This window comes from Sinohyriopsis cumingii, chromosome 16 (assembly GCF_028554795.1).
Source record: "Sinohyriopsis cumingii isolate HCF-2022 chromosome 16, ASM2855479v2, whole genome shotgun sequence".
NCBI lineage: Eukaryota > Metazoa > Mollusca > Bivalvia > Unionida > Unionidae > Sinohyriopsis > Sinohyriopsis cumingii.
The window spans coordinates 3863995-3884217 of NC_142976.1; the positions used below are offsets into that span (position 1 = coordinate 3863995).

At 35.5% G+C, this 20223-nt stretch overlaps 1 protein-coding gene across 4 annotated transcripts in view; it reads right to left on the reverse strand.

The window, feature by feature from the left end:
• LOC149779837 (uncharacterized) overlaps window positions 1–8615 on the reverse strand; it is a 31893-nt gene extending 23278 nt beyond the window's left edge. Inside the window, exons 1-2 of one of the 4 annotated variants that reach the window (XR_016414942.1) lie at window positions 8176–8547; window positions 2616–2687 (exon numbers count right to left, since the gene is read on the reverse strand). Coding sequence is in view for 3 of the 4 variants with exons in the window: in XM_089936510.1 (XP_089792636.1) it covers window positions 2616–2687; window positions 8176–8229 (126 nt within the window). In the remaining variant the exon portion in view is untranslated. Of the gene's footprint in view, window positions 1–2615; window positions 2688–8175 lie in introns of all 4 variants that reach the window. The other 3 variants (XM_089936511.1, XM_089936510.1, XM_089936512.1) reach the window with 3 other exon arrangements.
• Window positions 8616–20223: the final 11608 nt, after the last annotated feature.

Here is a 20223-nt window from a genome sequence, read left to right on the forward strand (position 1 = left end):
CATAGATCATGGTTTATGATGTTTGTTCTACTGAATACTCTCAACAAACCCCACAGACCCAGATCTGTCAGTGCATTAAGCTACAGCAGATCTCAAGATTTGTACAGTTTGCAGTTGGACTCGTCTTGTATGAGAGTATATATAGTATCAGGAAAGGCAACTTTATATGCCCATCCCAAATTTAATATATAGTCCTCTGTGTAGGCATTTGAAGAGCATCTTTGACTCTGAAGGTTACTGAACAACACATCTGAATAACATTGACTAGGTATATTGTCTTCATCTAAGATTGATGTTCAGAAACAATCTTTTCTAATCATAATTACAATCAATATGTCCTCTGATATTTATATGCAAAAGTCAAAAGTTTTCTGCATTATCCTTGCATGCAAACAAGCTATGAACTTTAGTCAAGGTCCAGATCCAGTTATCATGCAAAAATCATTTAACCTTGGCCTTTAACCCCCAAAATATGTTTATTTCTTACCCTACCTGCGAGTCATCAACAAACTTTTAGCAAAGACACATGGTTGAGAACTGAAACCTTTAAGCAGAATTCATTTTTCTTTCTTCAAATTCAATATAACCTTTTGACCCAGAAATGAAGCCATCCACAAAGTTTGGTCCAGGTTTATTAAGTAGAACTAGCGTTATTGTATCCCATTTTATCTTTTTCAGTCAATGGCTTTGACCTTTGACCCCAAAATCAAGAGGTTCTTCCTTGCCCCATAGGCAAACTATCCTTAAAATGTAGTGACTGTATATTGTGGACAACTCAATTTATTGTGTAAAATTAAAACTGATATAGGACATCATCATAATGTATAACATGTATTACATGATAATTTTAAAGTCTGGATAAATTATTCATACAAGCATAAATACACCATGTATTTTGTCACTATATTTATTCAAGTCTAAATCAATCCTTTTTTTTTTTAATTAACAGTGGTGAAGACAAACTATATTTCTTATCTGAGCCATGAAGAGAAAGAATCCCTTTAGGATGAGACTAAGGAATATGTCCCGAGTCCAAGTCAGGAACTTCTTCCTTGTGGGGAACATAGCTTGAAAGAGTACTGGGGAGAAATCAGCAACCTTACAAACCCAACAACAGGAAAACTTAAGTTGGGGTTTCTTTGCAAGCTGAACACAGTCGTCCTGTCATTAGAACATTCTAATGCTGATACAGAAAAGCCATCCTAAGTATTCTTTGCCCAATAGATTGAGGGTCAATTCTGGACCAGAGAGCTAATGTAAGCCTGTTGGGTGTCAAGCTTATTATCACCATGAATTAATCAATTAAGAGACAGTTATCATGTCAAGGAAATAAATTATGCTACTGGATTTTATTTTTAAAATCATTGCAGTGAACTATAAGATTTAAAAAAAAAAAAATAAATACCTCTTTCTTTTTTATTCATCGATAATATACTGTTTCCTATAAATTATTGCTCGAACATTTTCCATCAGAGTCTTAATCTTATGTTCAAATTTGCCATTTTATTATTGAACAAACAATACATATTGCAAAAAATGCACACGTTTTGTTATCAATCTATTTGAAAAACATAAAAATTATGCCAATAAAAAGAATCTACTGGTCTGAAATCTTGGTTCTGCCACATGTATGCATGTCTATTCTGCTTCCAGATATCCAATTTTCAGTAGCACTTTCTGCATAAAAATCTGTAATGGTATGCTTATATTCATTAGAAGTAGAAGAATTTCCTGGTTAAGATAGTTTCTCTAAAGTCAAATGCCTGGGAACACCTTATGGATTTGTGTTGGAAACTTCAGGTTTCCTTTTTGCCCCAATACCCTAGTCGATTTATTTCTTCAACTGTAAAAACAATAATGAAAGCCAGATATTTTAGTTATGGTTTATATATATAGCCAGATATTCTAGTTATGGTTTATTTACAGTCCCAAATAAATGATCTGAGAACAATTAGCAACATGCATTAAAACAATTAGTATAACCAAGTCAGTTATTTGCCAAAAAATATGTAGTGATCTCCAGTAACTGTCATGTAAAAAAAAAAATGATCAACACCATTTTGGTATAATAATTCAGGTGGTTAATTATTAAAGACAAATACCTTTTATTTCCAAAAACACCTGTCAATGAAATCTCAAGTTCTATTATTAACAATTATCATCTAGTCACAATGAATTTTGGAGACAATGCAAAAAAGCAATCTTTGACAAGTCAATTGTTTAGGGCCAGCAAGCTTGGCACATTTAAGCTCACAAACTACCTGTGGCTAGGTATGGACTTGAAAGTCAGCAAATCCTTTATTATACATATAAAAACCATGATCAAAATGTAACTTATAAGCTAAAATAAAAACATTTATTTCTGCATGAGAAAATGAGAGACTGACCTTGACACATGATGTAAATGATGACCAATTCTGAGAGTATATTATGTGAAATAAAGGATGAATGGATGAAATAAACTGCAGGCAGTTGTGTAATAGAAAAATATGGTAAATTAAGGTGTTGAAATGTGTTCTGTTGTGAGATCATGAATTAAACTTTCAGAACATAATATATCATGAACTGAATGCAACTGAACTCTCCGTTTGGTTCACTTGCCCATAGGCAAATACCTTGCATACCAGAGCTTGCCCGAGCCGAATTTGAGCTTGTCCAAGGCGTTGGGCAAGAGGATTTGTAAAGCCCTGAAAACAATGAATTTGCATTAACAGCAATTTAAGGAAATTCTGGTTTTTATTATTGATAAGTGCAATTTTATACAACCAAAAAAAAAAACGTTCATGAGACTGACTTTTGCATGCAAGATGATCTCCATGAAATTTTCATCACCACATAAAACACAAGTTGATGATGAAGAATTTATTATCTACTTTTATCTGCTCTGCAAGACAGAGAAAAACAATATTTATGGATTGATGGTGTATGCAAAATGAAAATGCTGCTACATGAAAAATTAGAGGTATAAAAAATACTATGAAAAATTAAAGTGTATGAAAAATGAGAGCATGAAATATTATACGGTATGAAAAATTAAAAGGTAGTAAAAAATATAATAGATGAAACAGAATGGAGAACGAGTTTGAAAAATTATATGGTACAGTACACTTTATCAAACCTTTTGAGGGATTGATAAATGAGACTGTATGAAAATTTAATGGTACCAAACAATTAAATGATATGAATCATTAGCAGGCAGACAATATATAGTAATACTGTATTATGCAGCCAGGTCCAATGTCATTGGAGAATGCAGAGAATGGAAATCGCTGTGGACACTGAAAGGATTATATAGCTTTGCTTTGTACTGTGAACTCTTACAATGAGCCAGATTTTATGAGAAACGTCTCTTGATGAATGGCCCAAAAAATACCAAGAGCCTCTGTATATATTTTGTAAAACCTTTTAAAAAAACTCAACTTTTAAAGGAAAAATGTAGATTAATGGTTTGTGCCACTTTAGCATTTGTTTAAAAATGAATGGTTTATCCTCAATGAAAGTTCTTTAAACAGAAATAAGGAGGAAAGAAGTTTAAATGTTTATATATAAAGTTAAATACTCTCATTTTTCACTTTATGAACAATTGTTATGTACCAGATTGCCAACTAACATCAGAACTGTCTTCCATGAAAATTGTCCATTTTTACCATTCATTTATTAACTTTATTGTTCTTAAAATATTAAAAACCCAACTACAGCAAGTTAGACTACCCAAATAATTATGAAAAAGGCTCAAAGATGGATGTTGTATGATATGTTTTTAAAAATGACCCAGAGATCAAAGGGATAGGTACGCGGTATGCACTACCTTTTTTCTAGCAAACGTTTAATACTACATATTCATTTACAGATGCGTTAAGTTGCGGGTTCGACCCCCCCCCCCCAGTCACATCAAATACTTATAAAAATGGTACTAGCAGCTGCCTCGCTTGGCGCTCAGCAATAAGAGGTTCATGTTAGGACTGATCAGCTTCGTGTCAGAATAAATGGACATCACTTTAAACTGCCTCACTGCAGACGTCATAGCGATATGACTGGAAAATTGTTAAAGCCACATTAAAATTCCAAATCACACACATATATTTATTAAAAAGTTTTAAACATTATCAACAAAGAACTAATTGTAATTTTTACAATACTTGAATATAAATCACCCCAAATTGCTACTTTTTAATCATGTTCATGTATTACCTACATATATAACAGCCCGATTATAACAGCTGGAAATTTTCCCCAATTTGCTCTTTGTTACCAGTACTTGGATTTTTAAAATAAAATTAAATACAATGTATAGGGTTCATGCATGTTTACATTTCTAGTATCAGTGTACACTTAAGCACATAGAGGCAGCTGAAGCTCAAGCCCAAAAGGAAAGAGTCTGAACACTCTGGAGGGTTTTGGCAAGAGTCTGAACACTCTGGAGGGTTTTGGCAAGAGTCTGAACACTCTGGAGGGTTTTGGCAAACAATCATACCAGACAAAATTCCAAGATAGTTTGTTTCTTTTCAAATGCTGGATGTTGATACCATCTCCGATGTTACTGAGAAATAACAAGATTTTCACATTACATGCAGCTGCTGTGGTGGATATATTGCATGTTAGATTGGTTCCATTTTCACTGCGGACCAAGTAGATGTCATCTGAAATCTTTCAGTGAAAACCCCTTGTCAGGATGTCCATTGATTCAAGTGGAGTAGTGACAGCAAAAGTTTCTAGACTGCCATTGTGGCTGCCATATTGGATATATGGCTGGTATCATTTTCATTCAAGACCAAACAGGTATCATATGAGGTCTATTGGTGAAAACCTCAGTTTGACAGCCATCCATTGGGAAGGAGAAGATATAACAATATTTCAAAATGGCTCCATGATTACCATACTGAAGGTCACCTTTTTATTTAGGACCATCTAGGCACCGTAAAAACTCTTCTGATAAAAAATCCAATGTAACAATGACTTTCAATTTAAAAAGAGTAGCTTGGTGGACAACAATGTGGCCATATTGGCTGCCAGATAAGCACCCTTTTAATTTAGTACAAACTAGAAATCATAAAAATTATCTCGGTGAAACACCATCTTTATATGACCAGTCATTCAGAAATAGTGAAAACAATTTCCAAAAACATAAAAAGTCTTTTGGTGAAAACCCCATACTGATACAATAGTCTGTTGGGATTTGTTTTGAGTAACAATAATACAATTTTCAAGAAGGCTGGAATGGTGGTCATATTGGATACTAGATCTGCACCAATTTCATTTACGACCAACTAGACACCATAAATTCCCCCAGTCTGTACGAAACCTAGGTGTTACTCTGGACAGTTACTCACATTGCACCAACATGTCATGAACATATGCAAGGATGCTTATCTTGAGCTGAGATGCATCAGCTCCATTCACAAATATCTTTCAGTTTATGCCACTAAAACACTTGCGTGTTCATTAGTACTTTCAAGACTGGACTATTGTAACTCAATTCTGTCTGGTTCATCTCAATATCTACTCCAGAAACTTCAAAACACAGCTGCTCGGCTCATACGTAAGAGTACCACGATCAGAGCACACCTCCCTGACTGCTCTGTACCCTACACTGGCTATCCATTCGATCCAGAATCAAACACAAAATTTGTTCTCTGTGCTACGTTTCACTGACAGACTCTAGTTAAACATACCTATCTGACCTCACCCATGTGTACACACCAGCAAGATACTTATACTCCTCTTCTGACAATCGTATACTCATTATTCCCACTATGAAAACGAAGTCATATGGACAACGTTCTTTTGTATACCAGGGCCCAGCAACATGGAATGAATTGCCCACTGAACTTAGACACAAAGACGCAGTGATCCCATTCAAGAGTGCTCTTAGAACTCACTTATTTCGACTGCAAGAACAAACTTAAAGACCTAATAATGTTTCCTACCTCAAATATTTCAGCATGTTTTTTATGTTTTCTAATTTCATGGTGTTTTGTTTTTTGTAATCATATCATTATATATGTTTTTTATGTTATAGGTGTTGTCAAATGTTGCAAAGTGCTTAGAGCTTCTAAAGACTAGGCGCTATACAAAGTCCTCATTATTATTATTATTATTATTATTATTATTAAGAAGTCTTTAGTGAAAACCCCATGTTGATACGACAATCCATTGTCTGGAGAAGCATAAATAAAATTTTCAAGACATGTGACATGGCAGTCATATTCTATGGCCAAGTTAAACCTTTTCATTTAGAATAAACTAGTCTATGGGATGAATGTGTGTGGAAAATTCCATATCATCCCTCCAAGAAGTTAAGGAGGAGAAGCAATAACAAACTTGTTTTAATGGATGGACATTACAACACCATGACCTGTACAGCTAAATGACCTTTCAAAATATCATAGTGCCATTACTTAAGCCTGAGCTGTACAAATGAGGAACTTTAAATTTGGGGGGATTTGAGCTTGCACCAAAATATGACCAAAAATATAAAAACTAAAACATACAAAATATAGTAAAATGAAGTGCAGTCCGTTTAAGGGAATCATATATTTGTTTCACAAATATATAACTTTTTCTTTTTTTTCAGTTTTTTTCTTTTTTCTGTGCACCTTAAACAATATGTCCAAAATGATAATTAAAATAGATATAAGTAAACAGTACATGTAGATAGGTATGCAGAGGAATGAAAAGGGTTGGAATGTAGATATAGTTAGAAGAGTTAACATAGACCAATATAATCATGCATAAAAATAGACATATAAATTGACAGACTGACATGGGTTTTGGAAATTTTAAGATTTTTAAACAGAGAGTGAGGCAATAGGCATTAAACAACTAAGAATAATTCAACTGTATTTACCTAATTTTAATCATGTTGTATTATATCACAACATTTTTCTTTATGCTGAGTTTTAAATTTAACTAATCATGCAGACTTTAAAATCAAATCCAGTGAGAAAACAAAGTAATACTTCTTTCTTCAGAGGAGGAGTGTTGTGTATTACACCCATTTCTAGGTCATCCAATTTTCACCTTGAAACCAGTGACATGCATTTAAACAGTTCTTTGACAAGTTGACTTATGAGAATGATTTGAGAACACTAATTTTGATCCCTTTATAACTATTTTCCCAACAGCGAGTATGATACAGTCTCCTATAGTAATCATGTAGTCAACAGAAGATAAATGCTGACTGCGTGCTTGCTTTTTAGATGGTCAATTGTTAGAAATAAGTGCCGTTTGTTTCCAAATACAGACGTCATAAAAATCTCACGGCTTACATTATTAGCCATCACCACCTAGTCACCTTGAAATCAGCAATATGCATCAAAACAATCTCCTCCCCCAGACCCCTTGGAGTTTGCACATATAGAGCTATAAAAAAAATGCCCTGAGCTAGGTTAGGACCTGAACATGTATGACTTCCATAATATAAGTACACACATTAAGACTGAAATCAAACCAATAGGTTAAAATACAAATTATTATTGCTTATTTATTAAAACTTGCATTAAATAGTTCAGAAGAAACTGTGGGACTGACCGTGACACTGGCTACAAGGAAATGACTGACTTTATATATATTGTGAGAGAAATAAAGGACTGATAGATGATAGAAACTGTGTATTTAAAGAATGAGGTACATATAAATGTAAACTCAATTTGCTAATATATGTATTGTGGTGACAGTGCAGAATATAAAACTTGCATAACAAACTGAACACCCCCTCCCCTAATATTTGGACATGTTGGTAGGCAATTACTTTACATATATGAGCTTACCTGAGGCTAAGGTAAGCTCATGCTGAGCTGAATTTGAGCTTTTCCAAATGATGAGCAGGTGATTTTTTTAACATAATATGGTCAGCACTTTAAAAAATAAAAGGGTCATAAACTTACTCATTAGATGACGGATAAAGACGGAATTTTCACCTTCGACAAAGAGTGATCACCTAAAGTTTCTTAAAAATTCCAACACAACGTAATGCGAACATGAATATTTTCAAACTGTTTTCACCAAATTCTGTATCAAAATGAGACAAATTATGTTACAAAACATTACTTCATCTAAGTCAGTTTCCAGCACATTATAAATCAGTTTTTAAAACAATTAAAACTTGGTTGCAACTCTTTTACAAAAAACATATTCTAGTGACCAAGATATAAAGTAGAAAAACATAGTACATACCTTTTCCTTACTACTGAAAATAAACTTGCTGTCCCTACTGGGGCAGTAAGGCATGACCAAGAACACAGATGAAATGCACTAATTCAAATAAGGAGCACAACATTATGCTGTTATTGTGTTTTCTTAGCTCCTTTTACTTGTTTGATCTTCTCTTGGCAGACTACGTCTGTAGAATGTACACTGCAGGTAAACACCGAAAGACTAGACAAGTACCCAAAAATTGATTCAGAGAACCTATCTAATTATTCCTCTGTTGGCAGCTTATGAACCTGTTGTACACACCTCACAACACCATGTCTAGACAGCTTATTATGCAGGTCTCACCACAGTCAGATAAAGCCAGTCAACAGAAGGGCAAACATGCAAACTGCAGTTAACACACCCACATAGCAGTCCTTTCTCTACTAAATGTATTACCTTTTTACTTCACTTAGGTGAACCATATGTCAGGTACAACATTACTCTGCTAATAAAATCAGTACATCATATAACATTACCCATTTTCCAAATTTTCAAGGTCAAAACTCCATTGGCAAGGAGAATATCAGTGTATCTTTAACTTTCCATTTACTCTCTTTGGCTAACTAAGAAACAACAATACAATTTATGGCACAGAATTACAATGCCTATTGTTTTACAAGGGAAAAGTCTGGAACAAAAACTGACATTTAAATCCTTTGAAACAAATATAATTACAATGCTGATATGGTGGATCCTTACCTGATTTCTGTCTGTCTCTCTCACACACACAGACACACACACACATACACTGAGGATCTGGAAAATGCACAATCTAACCTGAAAGAATAGTACTCCCTGACTACAGTGAAAGCCCTCAAAACAGAGCCCTTGATATAATGGAATCCCCTCAAGATCAAAATATTTGGGGTGTCACCAATTTTTCCCCTTTTCTTTCTCATTATTATCATTTTTTTTTGCCAATAAACCTAAAAACCCTAAATTTTGAAAACTGATGCTAATTTGGATTTCAAATTTATATTTTACACTTTAATAACATCCACAACACAGAAAATCAAATCAAACTTGGAAATCTATTTTAGCTGCTAAGTCCATACACAAGCTGGACCAAACTAATAATGGTTTGCAGACACTGTAGTAGGCTTATCAACGAGAAAATGTCCCAATTAAAAAGGAGGTTAAACAAATATTATATAGCCATGGACACCAGCATAGGGTAGGGTAAAAAAGACGCAGGTTTGAACCCCAGCCGAGTCATACCAAAGACTAATAAAAATGGTACTGACAGCTGCCTCACTTGGCACTCAGCATTAAGAAATTAGTTTTAGGACTGGTTGTCCTGGTGTCAGGATAACATGACTGGTGGGACATAATGCTACGCATCTGCGGCATGATGCCCCAGTGCTAGACATCATTATAAACTGCCACATTGCAGACATTGTAGTAATATGACTAAAATTGTTAAAAATATTTTTAAAAAACACATATCCGCGTAAAGAGTACGACTGGATTTTTAAAGTAGCTTTAACAATTTTTCAGTCATATTGCTATGATGTCTGCAGTATGGCAGTTTATAGTGATGTCTAGCACTGTGGCATTATGCCACAGACATGTAGCATCATGTCATACCCAGTTACATTATCCTGACACAAGGCCGACCAGTTCTAACACTAACCTCTTAATGCTGAGCATCAAGTGAGGCAGCTATAAATACCATTTTTATAAGTCTTTGGTATCATTCAGCCAGGGTTCGAACCCGAGACCTCCCACATCCGAGGCAGACGTTCTAACCACTAGGCCACTGAAGCAGTCGTCACACGTAAAAATAAGTTAATCTGAAGTCTTTGGTACATAAAAAAATGAGTGTTTTTAAGGTTAGTTATTAATAATGAAATGTTTTATTGTTGTTGTTGTTGTAGGGTTTAACGCCATTTTTCAGCACAAGATAGGCTATACATGGTAGCCAGCATAAATGGTAGAGGAAGAACTCTGGGAAAACCCCGGAAAATGAAATGTTTGTTAAAAATCATTTAAAATTATGATTAACTGCTTATAATCTAAATATGACTAATGTTTTTTGTTTGCATAAATAATCAATGGAGCATTATTTTATATTAATTACCTGGGCTTTATTAATCAGGCATGTGGCTTCATTTTGTATGCTAAGCCAACAGAGAGAGACTAAACAGTATTCTAAAAGTCAGATTCACTCAAATGATTTTCAGTGGAGAAAACTCATTACATACATGTATTTGAGTTACCATGACTGTCTTGTGTCTTCACTTTCATGTCAAGATGTCAATACTACCAGCACAATGTCACAGGATTAAACTATCCAGATAAGATAAAATTCATCTAATCAAAGATTATGAACCTGTACTAAAGCCTACCACATATACTTGCTTATAAGTCAAGTCCAACTGCAAACTACATAGACCCAGCTCCGCCAGCACATTATGCAATGACAAATCTGGGTCTGTGCAATTTTTTGACATAGTCTGCAGGTGCATATGTTATAGCACATAAGCATCTCTGTTATTTGCAGCCTCACTTGTCAGCGAGTATATATGGTACCATGATGAAAATTAAGGAAAACATTGGCATGGGAACATTATGAATTATATGGAGTGTTCAAACACTGTGGATTGCCATTCATGATTCTAATATGTTTATTGTAGAGTTAATAAAAGTATCCCATTCCTTTAATGTTCCTTGCATTTCACACAGACATTTTTTAATTACAATATCTCTCTCTCAAATCACAGAAATCCTCATTAAACCAAAAACCTCTCAAAACTGAAAATGAAATTTGTTCCTGGGGTTTTCCGTTTTGAGGGGTTTCACTTTATGTGGCCAATCATTATAACACTGTTCCTGTTATGATACAAGTATGGCCAATGATCATATTTCATTGTGTTAGTAAAAAAAATTTTATGATGTTTTTGCTTTAAATTTTGGAGGGTTTATTACCATTTTTCAGAGGGGCCCCGAGTGGTCTAAAGCACTCTCCGTTACGGATCACTGCCATCTCACCTCTGTCTGCGTGGGTTCGAGTCTAGGATTCGGCCAATGTGGGTATGTGAGAAAGCTTGCCAGTAGCTTCTCGTGGGTCGGTGGTTCTTCCCGGGGTTTTCCCAGGTTCTTCCTCCACCATTAATACTGGCCGCCATGCATTGCCTATCATGTGCTGAAAAATGGCGTTAAACCCCACAACAACAACAACCACCATTTTTCAGCACGATAACCTATACATGACGACCAGAATATCTGGTGGAGGAAGAACCCAGGAAAACCCCAGGATGATCCACCAACCCATGGAAAGCTAATGACAAGCTTTCTCACATTGACCAAGAAGAGACCTGAAACCAATCAGACAAAGCTGAGATGAGTGTAATAGACAAACATCTTAGACTACTAAGGCCCACCATATTCTTCTTTATAAGGCAGTTTCACTACATGGCAGTACAGTCAGCTCCACTTAAATGCATATCGCTTAATTGCATAGATCGCTTAAGTGAATAGCAAAAGTATGGTCCCGTTTTATATTGTAAATATACATGAATTCCGCTTAAATGCATACTCCGTTTATATGCATAGCTTGGGTCCGGTCCAGTCCCGAGGCTATGCATATAAGCGGAGTTGACTGTATACTGAATGACTCCCATGGACAGCTTTATAACAAGGGACTATTGCCGGCTGTGTTTATTAAATCTAGCAAAGCATTATATTATGTCATATCATATTGAATATTAAAATCCCTGGTGACTAGAGAATATGTAATTTAACTGGCTAATAAGGAAATGTATTACCTCACTATTATTATGGCTAGCCAGTAATTATACTAATCTAAAGTGCCTTTAGGTACATGTGTACCAGGATGTGTAAAATACCCAACATCTGCTCAGGAAACCTAGCATATCAATACATTACTTACTTATCAAACTGATATTTTGAACTCTGTCTAGACTGCAGAAAATGTAATTTAGTAGCATTAAAGAAAGGTCAGGTGATTAAGATACATTTTACCCCCCCCCCAAGAATATAATTTCTTACAAGTGAGATCCTATTTCAAACTACTCAGACCCAGATAAGCCATCATACCATGCAATGGCAGATATGAGTCTGTGCAGCTTGTAGAGACTCATCAGTAGTACAAACAACATATACCTGATCTGTCTGTAGATTATGAAATGCCTGATCTGGGTTTATGTTCTTTGAAGTTGAACCCGACTTCTGAGTATCAGCAGTCCTTTCTACAGTCAACAAATGTATGCCACATAAATACCAATGTTAAAATGGTTTTACACACCATATTTAACCTTGTGTGAGTGTGTCCATGTATGTATGTGTGTGTGTGTGTGCGTGTGTATGTATGTATGTATGTATGTGTGTGTGTGTGTGTGTGTGTGTGTGTGCGTGTGTGTGAGTGTGTCCATGTATGTATGTATGTATGTATATGTGTGTGTGTGTGTGTATGTATGTATGTATGTATGTATGTATGTATGTATGTATGTATGTATGTATACAGGCTCTGTTGCAGATTAAAAATTAAGTTCTAAGAATGAAAATATAAAGAATTGCAACAAAAAACTTATTATTATCCCTCCCCACCAAAAAACTAAACATTAAGCATTTCAAGATAAAATATAAAATGTTAAAATTCTGTAAATGGTACATAAAACTAATGTATATACTTATTCATAAGATTAATCCAACTGCAAACTGCATAGACCCAGATCTGCTGTCGCATAATGCGCAGAGGATCTGAATCTGTGCAGTTTGCTAGGAGTAATCTTGTAGAACAAACAATACAGACCATAATCTGTGGGTGCATTATGCTATGGCAGATCAGGATCTTTACTGTTTGCAGTTTACCTTGACTTTATAAATAAGCGAGTATAGAAGGGTTAAGGTACCAATATACAATCCTTAGAATACAGTCAAAATCTGTCATGTAAAAACATGTCCCCTCAGAAAGTTAAAAGATTGTCTCTGGAATTATATCATCATAAACTTTGACTGAATTCACATCAAACAATAAACAGGGACAAATGAGGCACCATCATATAATGTATGCTCCTAACAAACTGCACAGACCCAGATTTGTTGGCATATGTGATGGCTGATTGAGTCTATGCAGTTTACAGTTGGATCAGACTTATAAGCAAGTATATATGGTACCAACAATTTTCCACAATAAAGTCACTAAATTAATGTCAACCAGGCTTTATAATAGTGGAGTTTGGATGATGGTATCCAGGTGGACCTTTACTGTTGACCGTGTCAGTACTATTAAGCGGTCTGTCATCTCTCTCTATGTGAGGCTTGTAAAACTGAAAGAGCTTATATATACTGATTTTCTCCTGCTAATGTGAAGCTGGTGCATTTTGTAAAAACTTAACATAGTATTTGAGGTTCCGATTAAATTGCATTTTCATTCTATCCCTGGGGTGGGCAAAATACAACCCAAGGGCTGGATCCAGCCCATGACCTGATTTTATCCATTAATTTAAATCATCAGGTGTGACTTTAAGAACCACTGGGGGAAGTTGGCCATGCCTTTTCTATTATAATGTGGCAGACACTTTATGAAAACTGATGAGAACATTTGTACATTTGTCATTCCATATGACATTTTTTAAAATTTGTAAAATTTCCAAAATGTATCAATTTATGCAAAGGGACATGCACATTAGGATATACGGCATGGTGATTTATGTCATTCATACTGTCAGTGCTAAGCATAAGGTATAACTATGCACTGCATGCCTAAATTTTAATTCCACTAATACTTGCAACATCTGTGTACCATGTAGGAAAACAACTACACTATTCTTTTAATGGACACCATGACATAATTACTCATAATCTGAACATTTTGGGCAATCATACTATATAAACTTGCTAGATTTCAGAAATCTGTGACAAATGTTCATTTATCCTCCATCCTCTGGGCTTTTACCTATAGCTAAATGTCAGTCTGTTCTGAAATCTTTCCACCTGTCTACCAATCTGCATGTGTATACATGTATGCATGTCCATTTGTTCCTCTCTCTATCCAGCACTTGTCATGCAAATCAATGCAGAAGAAACCTTCCTCTATATTAAGTATGGCTGTCAATATTCTGAATTTGGACTCTTATATGGATAATTAATTGTTTTCACCTTAATTTATGACAAAAAAATTAGAAATATCTTCGACTTTATAGGCTCAAGAATGTAGAATCAATGTACTCTCCAAAATATTGTAAAAGGCTACATATGGAGGCAGGAACTATGGCGCTTTAGTGATTGGTATGCTGAAATTGTGACTTAATTGGTGTGTGTTTAAATCCTACCACTGGAGCAGCCTAGTCTGGCTACTATAGTGTGTTTCTGAGCAAGAATAATATAACCTATGTTGGGGTTTGTATTGAGACAAGGAAATCCCATTCATAGGGTTACATTTTTTGTCTTCTCACAAGGTCCATATTACAGATTGACTCTTCATCAAACAAGCAATAAAGATGTAGGAAACTAAGCTTAATTCAAAGGGGACTAGGTCTAGTTTACACATTGTTTCTTTGCTGAACACTCAGTAGAGTTATCAATGACTAAGCTTCCTGGTATCATACACTGGAAAAGGATAAAATACCCAAGAAATACTGGGAAACCGCTTGAAAACAGTGGAAATACAAAATAAATTCCTGCAGCAAGGAAAATGAGTTCATTGATTTTTAAGGGTAAATCAAACTTGTGCATAAAGTATCATAGAAATTCTGCATGCTATCCATGGAAAAGCATGGACAGGCCTGGAAAAGTACGAACAGTTGGAACTTTTTGAAAATACATTTCAGCATGGAAAAACCTGGATAAAACAGTCAATTTGAATTCAAGGTAGACCTTTAGATTCTTGACTTTGTCCTATCCCTTAACTATCATGTACTTAAACAACCGGCAACCATGACTAATTTGCACTTCTATTTTCATGTTCTTTTTAAACCAAACTACAAGCGTTACAATAATAAAAGAATATTTAATGGAGCAATCTAATGTTAATCTTTCAATAAAAAACTTCAATAAACACAAATGAGGGTATAGTACAAAATCTAGATGTAAGGAAAGATATGTCCTGACCAGAAAATGTTTGTTGTATTTGCAACCCTTAATGTGTACAAAATCTGCACCACTGAGTAAGACACTCCAGTTTACTACGTGTAAGTATTATGTAATTCTACTGTCTCATGGTAATCGACAGCTTTCCGTCATTCTCACCATGGCTGAGGAGAACAGCACTATAAAGTTAAGTGAAGTTTTGAATTGTTTTCTAGAAACTGATGTAAGTATGGTATTAATTAACTGGTAAAATGAAAGAATTTTCATGTTAGGAAAATGCAAGATTAGTGTGTGTGATTTGGATTTTTAATCTAGCTTTAACAATTTTTCGGTCATATCGCTATGATGTCTGCAGTGTGACAATTTATAGTGATGTCTAGCACTAGGGCATCATACCACAGATGTGTAGCATCATGTCCGTGACTCAGTCACATTATCCTGACACTAGGCAAACCACTAACTTCTTAATGCTAAGCACCAAGCGAGGCAGTTGCTAGTACCATTTTTATAAGTCTTTGGTATGACTTGGCCAGGGTTCAAACGAGCGAGCTCCTACATCCAAGGTGGATGCTCCAACCACTTAGGCTACTGCGCCCATACAAAATTTTCCGTATGAACTGAATATGGAATCTATACATACTTTTACAGAAATACATGTATCCATATGGATATTTTTATTCTATAGCTGAACCACTCTTATGGATTTCAGTGTATTTTTATGGAAATGTTATGGATTCCTTACATACTTCTTATGGAAAATCCTGTGGAATATGCAAATTAGTCCATGAGATCTGCAGATTGTCCATATGGAATAAAATTTAATTCCATATGGAATTTGTCAATAATCCATATGGAATTTGTGAATAATCATATGGAATTTGGCAATAATCCATATGGAATTTGGCAATAGTCCATATGGAATTTGTGAATAGTCCATATGGAATTTGGAAATATACCATATGGAATTTGTAAATGGTCCATATGGAATTTGTAAATAGTTCATATGGAATTTGGTAATATTCCATCCCATACTAAGCTTTCCAGGTGGACTGAAGGATGATTTCCTACGGGTTTTTTAAGTGCTTTCTGCCTAAACTATAAACAATCTGCTTCAGATTTCTATTAAACTGCCAAATGATTCTTAGACATTATTGAGAATCAATGATAAATATTCACAATAATTTTATTTATGGGTCATAAATTTTATTTTGACAGACATTATGAAATAAGATTTAGGTTTTTCTTGTCCTCATTTTCTATCTTGCACACAAAACCTAATCCATGATGGCATCACTTAAGTCTTTTTCATTTCAATGTTGTTGCTGGTGTTGTTGGGTTTAATGCCATTTTTCAGCACATGATAGGCTATACATGGCAGCCAGTATTAATGGTGGAGGAAGAACCCGGGAATACCCCAGAAAGAACCACCGACCCACTAGAAGCTACTGGCAAACTTTCTCACATACCCACATTGGCAGAACCTGAGACTCAAACCTACGCAGACAGATGTGAGATGGCAGTGATCTGTAACGGAGAGCACTTTAGACCACTCGGCCACTCAAGGCCCCCTTTCATTTCACTGAAAGTTTGGTGAGATTTCACAAATATTTCGACCAAAACTTTCATTGAAATTGTGGTGAGATCTCAATAAAATTTCACTGAATGATATCTAATACTTCATTGAAAGTTTTGTGAGAGTTTACTAAAACTTTCATGAGATTTCACTAAAATTTTGATCATTATATAGTATTTTACTGAAGTTTCAGAAGTTTTTCAGACATTTCAGAAGGTTTCAAATAAATGGATATGAATCAAACAGGATTTTATTAACCAAGGTGATATTTCAGTGTACATGAAAAAAATTATACAGATGTTGTAATTATATGACATCCAAGGCAAGAGATAATGGGAGTTAATAATAATAATAATAATAATAATAATAATAATAATAATAATAATAATAATAATAAAGACTTTATGTAGAGAAGGTAACTCAATTAGTTACAGAACTAATCTACCTTGGGAGTTTTCCACTCGAAAATTCAAATCGACATGTTTAGCAAGCATGCTCATTCCCATCAATTTCCATTACATGAGGATTCATTGGGCAAAATTTTGACCAATCAGAAAGCTCTTTACAGCGATCATCTGTTAAATAATAAATGCAACAAATACTTATTAGAAAGCTTGGTGCGGAATGTGACCAGATAGAGCATTATTTAAAAAAAAGTTTCAGAGACGATATTAAAAAAAGGGTCCATATCGAGGAAAATCAGATTCAGGTCAGGAGAAAAATGAAATCTGTTTTAAAATGGAAAACAAGAAAATTTGTTTGAGGGCAGTTAAATCCAAGTGAAGTTAAAACAAAAAAATACAACAAGAACAACAACAAAAATTTGAAAAAGAAATATAACAAGGAAAGAAGTTATTGTGCCCAAAATAAACAATAAAATTACAGCTATCAGAAACTGGAAATATAAATGTTGCTGAAAATCATTCAAATTGTACAAGGAACAAAAAATATAGTATGTTGGTGTTCCACTGGGCCACATGTTTGCTGGCAACTATGGGTTGCAGAGTAAAAAAATGCCTGCTAATGAGCAGAGACAGAAGGAGGCGAAGGTATTATATAATCACCAAACTGCTGCCTTCACTCCAAGGATGAATGAATTTGTCATTGACACTGAAATGGAGACTGCCAGTATCAACAGACAATGCAAGAATCTCACTGCCTCTTCTTGCACATGCCAAAGCAAGAAAAAACAAGTCTTGAGTGTGAGATCCAGAAAGAAAGCCTCACTCAATAGTTCCTATGGGTTTTTGACTAAATACTAAAACAAAAAAGATTCCATCTGGGTGTAAGAGACTTAATGAGATCAGCATGGTGAGAGTCCCCGAGAGAATTTAAGTGTGTTTGAAATGGCAGTTCTATAGTCCATGATGGTCAATACTTAACATAATTTTGTCTAGGAAAGAATCAAATGGAAATCACCAATGGATGTTAGAGAGTAAAACTATTATCAAAGCATTTCCTACTAAACCAATTACAGAAGACTGTCCACCTGTCATCACAGACCTTGTATGTAGAAGCTCTTCTGGCCTGAATGATGCAACTGGTAACTCTGCCTGAAATACTTGATTTGGAGGATAGATCACCCGAGATTAGCCAAGCATGAAGCTGGAGAATGTATGGGCTGTTGTGTAGGTTGAGGGAGCTTATGTGTTATGACAGAAGATCCCAAATGTTGGGTTGGTCTACCAAAAGGTCTAGAAGATCACTGAACCATGATCACTGGTGCCACAGTGGTGCTAGGAGATAAAGACAGTGAGGCTGAAATTGGAAAAGTAGGAAGGCAGTCCCAATGGAAGCTGAATTCATCCCCTGCCCATGCCCTCTGCCCATGCCCTCTGCCCTAGGACCTTAAAAATGTCAAAAGAAATTGTTTAGCCTGGTCACATACAAGTCCACTAGAGGCTTTCTCCAAAGTGAGATAAGGGACTCTGTTAAAAACTCTGCTAGTATGTTCTTCCACCAAAATATCTTTTCTAGGAATGTAGCTGTCTCAGAGGGTAATTTCTTCCAAGGCACCCAGCACAGGAGGTTCCAAACCTCCATACAATAATAAGAGGCGTGTGAGCCTTCTTGATGTTGGAGATACACTGTGACAAGGCACGTGAGCCTTCTGATGTTGGAGATACACCGTGGCAAGGCATGTGAGCCTTCTGGATGTTGGAGATACACTGTGACAAGGCATGTGAGCCTTCTGGATGTTGGAGATACACTGTGACAGACATATTGTAAACCAGGACACACTTGCTCTTACACTGACTATGCGCCCTTGCAATGCTACAAATACAGTTTTCATCCATATATTGTTGATATGGATAGACAATTTGTCCCGAATCCAATGACCTCGAAGAATTAAGCCCTCCAACTAACCAGAATCTGACATGTCACCAACCAGATATAAGAAGGGGTCAGGTCCATGCATGGGAACCAGGAATGAGCCATCAGTGGAACCAAGTGCTGATAAATATGCTGCCGTCTGTGAGAAAGTAAGTGCACCACTCATCTCAGAATAACATGATGCTGCCTTCCTTAAGAGCACCACATACCTCAAGGAAGCATGTGGCCCCCCCCTCCAAATGGTGAAGCATCAGCACTGTACCTTTGTGAGTGATGAAGACAAGCTAGACTTCATACTGATTGCCGACTTTACATCGGTTATTACTCAGAGGCCATATAGTATGGGGTTAGGGATAAGACATTGTTCCCACCTCAGGGGATGTTCTATAGACATGGTATTAGTCACTCACAAATAATTAGTCTGAGTCACAGGAAACCAGTTCACCAAGGATAAGTAATACTAACACTAAAGCACCAGCAAGTCAGAAACTGACACTTCCCTTGAATGTTTTGTGATTAAATTTCACTAATATATGGCTGCCACAAAAATATTATATATATATATTGCTCATTGCTCAATCCTGGATACACAATAGACAACAGATGGTTGCTCAGTCAGCTGGTATAAAAACAGAAGCACCAAACAATGTGATGGTCAAAAATGTTTCTCAGCAGAATTTATAAATCAATTAATTTACCTATCAATTCAAGAGATAAAAAAACAAGAAACCAATGCCAGCTCAATCAACTGTCATGCACACCTGTTGAAGCAAGTTTTTTGCCTGAATTGTCAGATGCAGTTTTAGTCACTGCCACATTCATGTACCCGACACCCAATTTACATTTTTTTTTTTCTAGTCAGAAATGCAGACAATCCAGATTCACATCACTCCAATATATACAGGTCACTTGTAATTGTAATGCTAAAGTTATATGTAGAGATGAGCTATTGTTGAACACTGACTGGAATAGAACCATTTCAGTTTTAGGGGTGGAGAAAATAAAACAAACAACTCCCTTGTTTGTACTCTGAAGTAGTTCAAAATCATAGCTATAAACATGTTTTT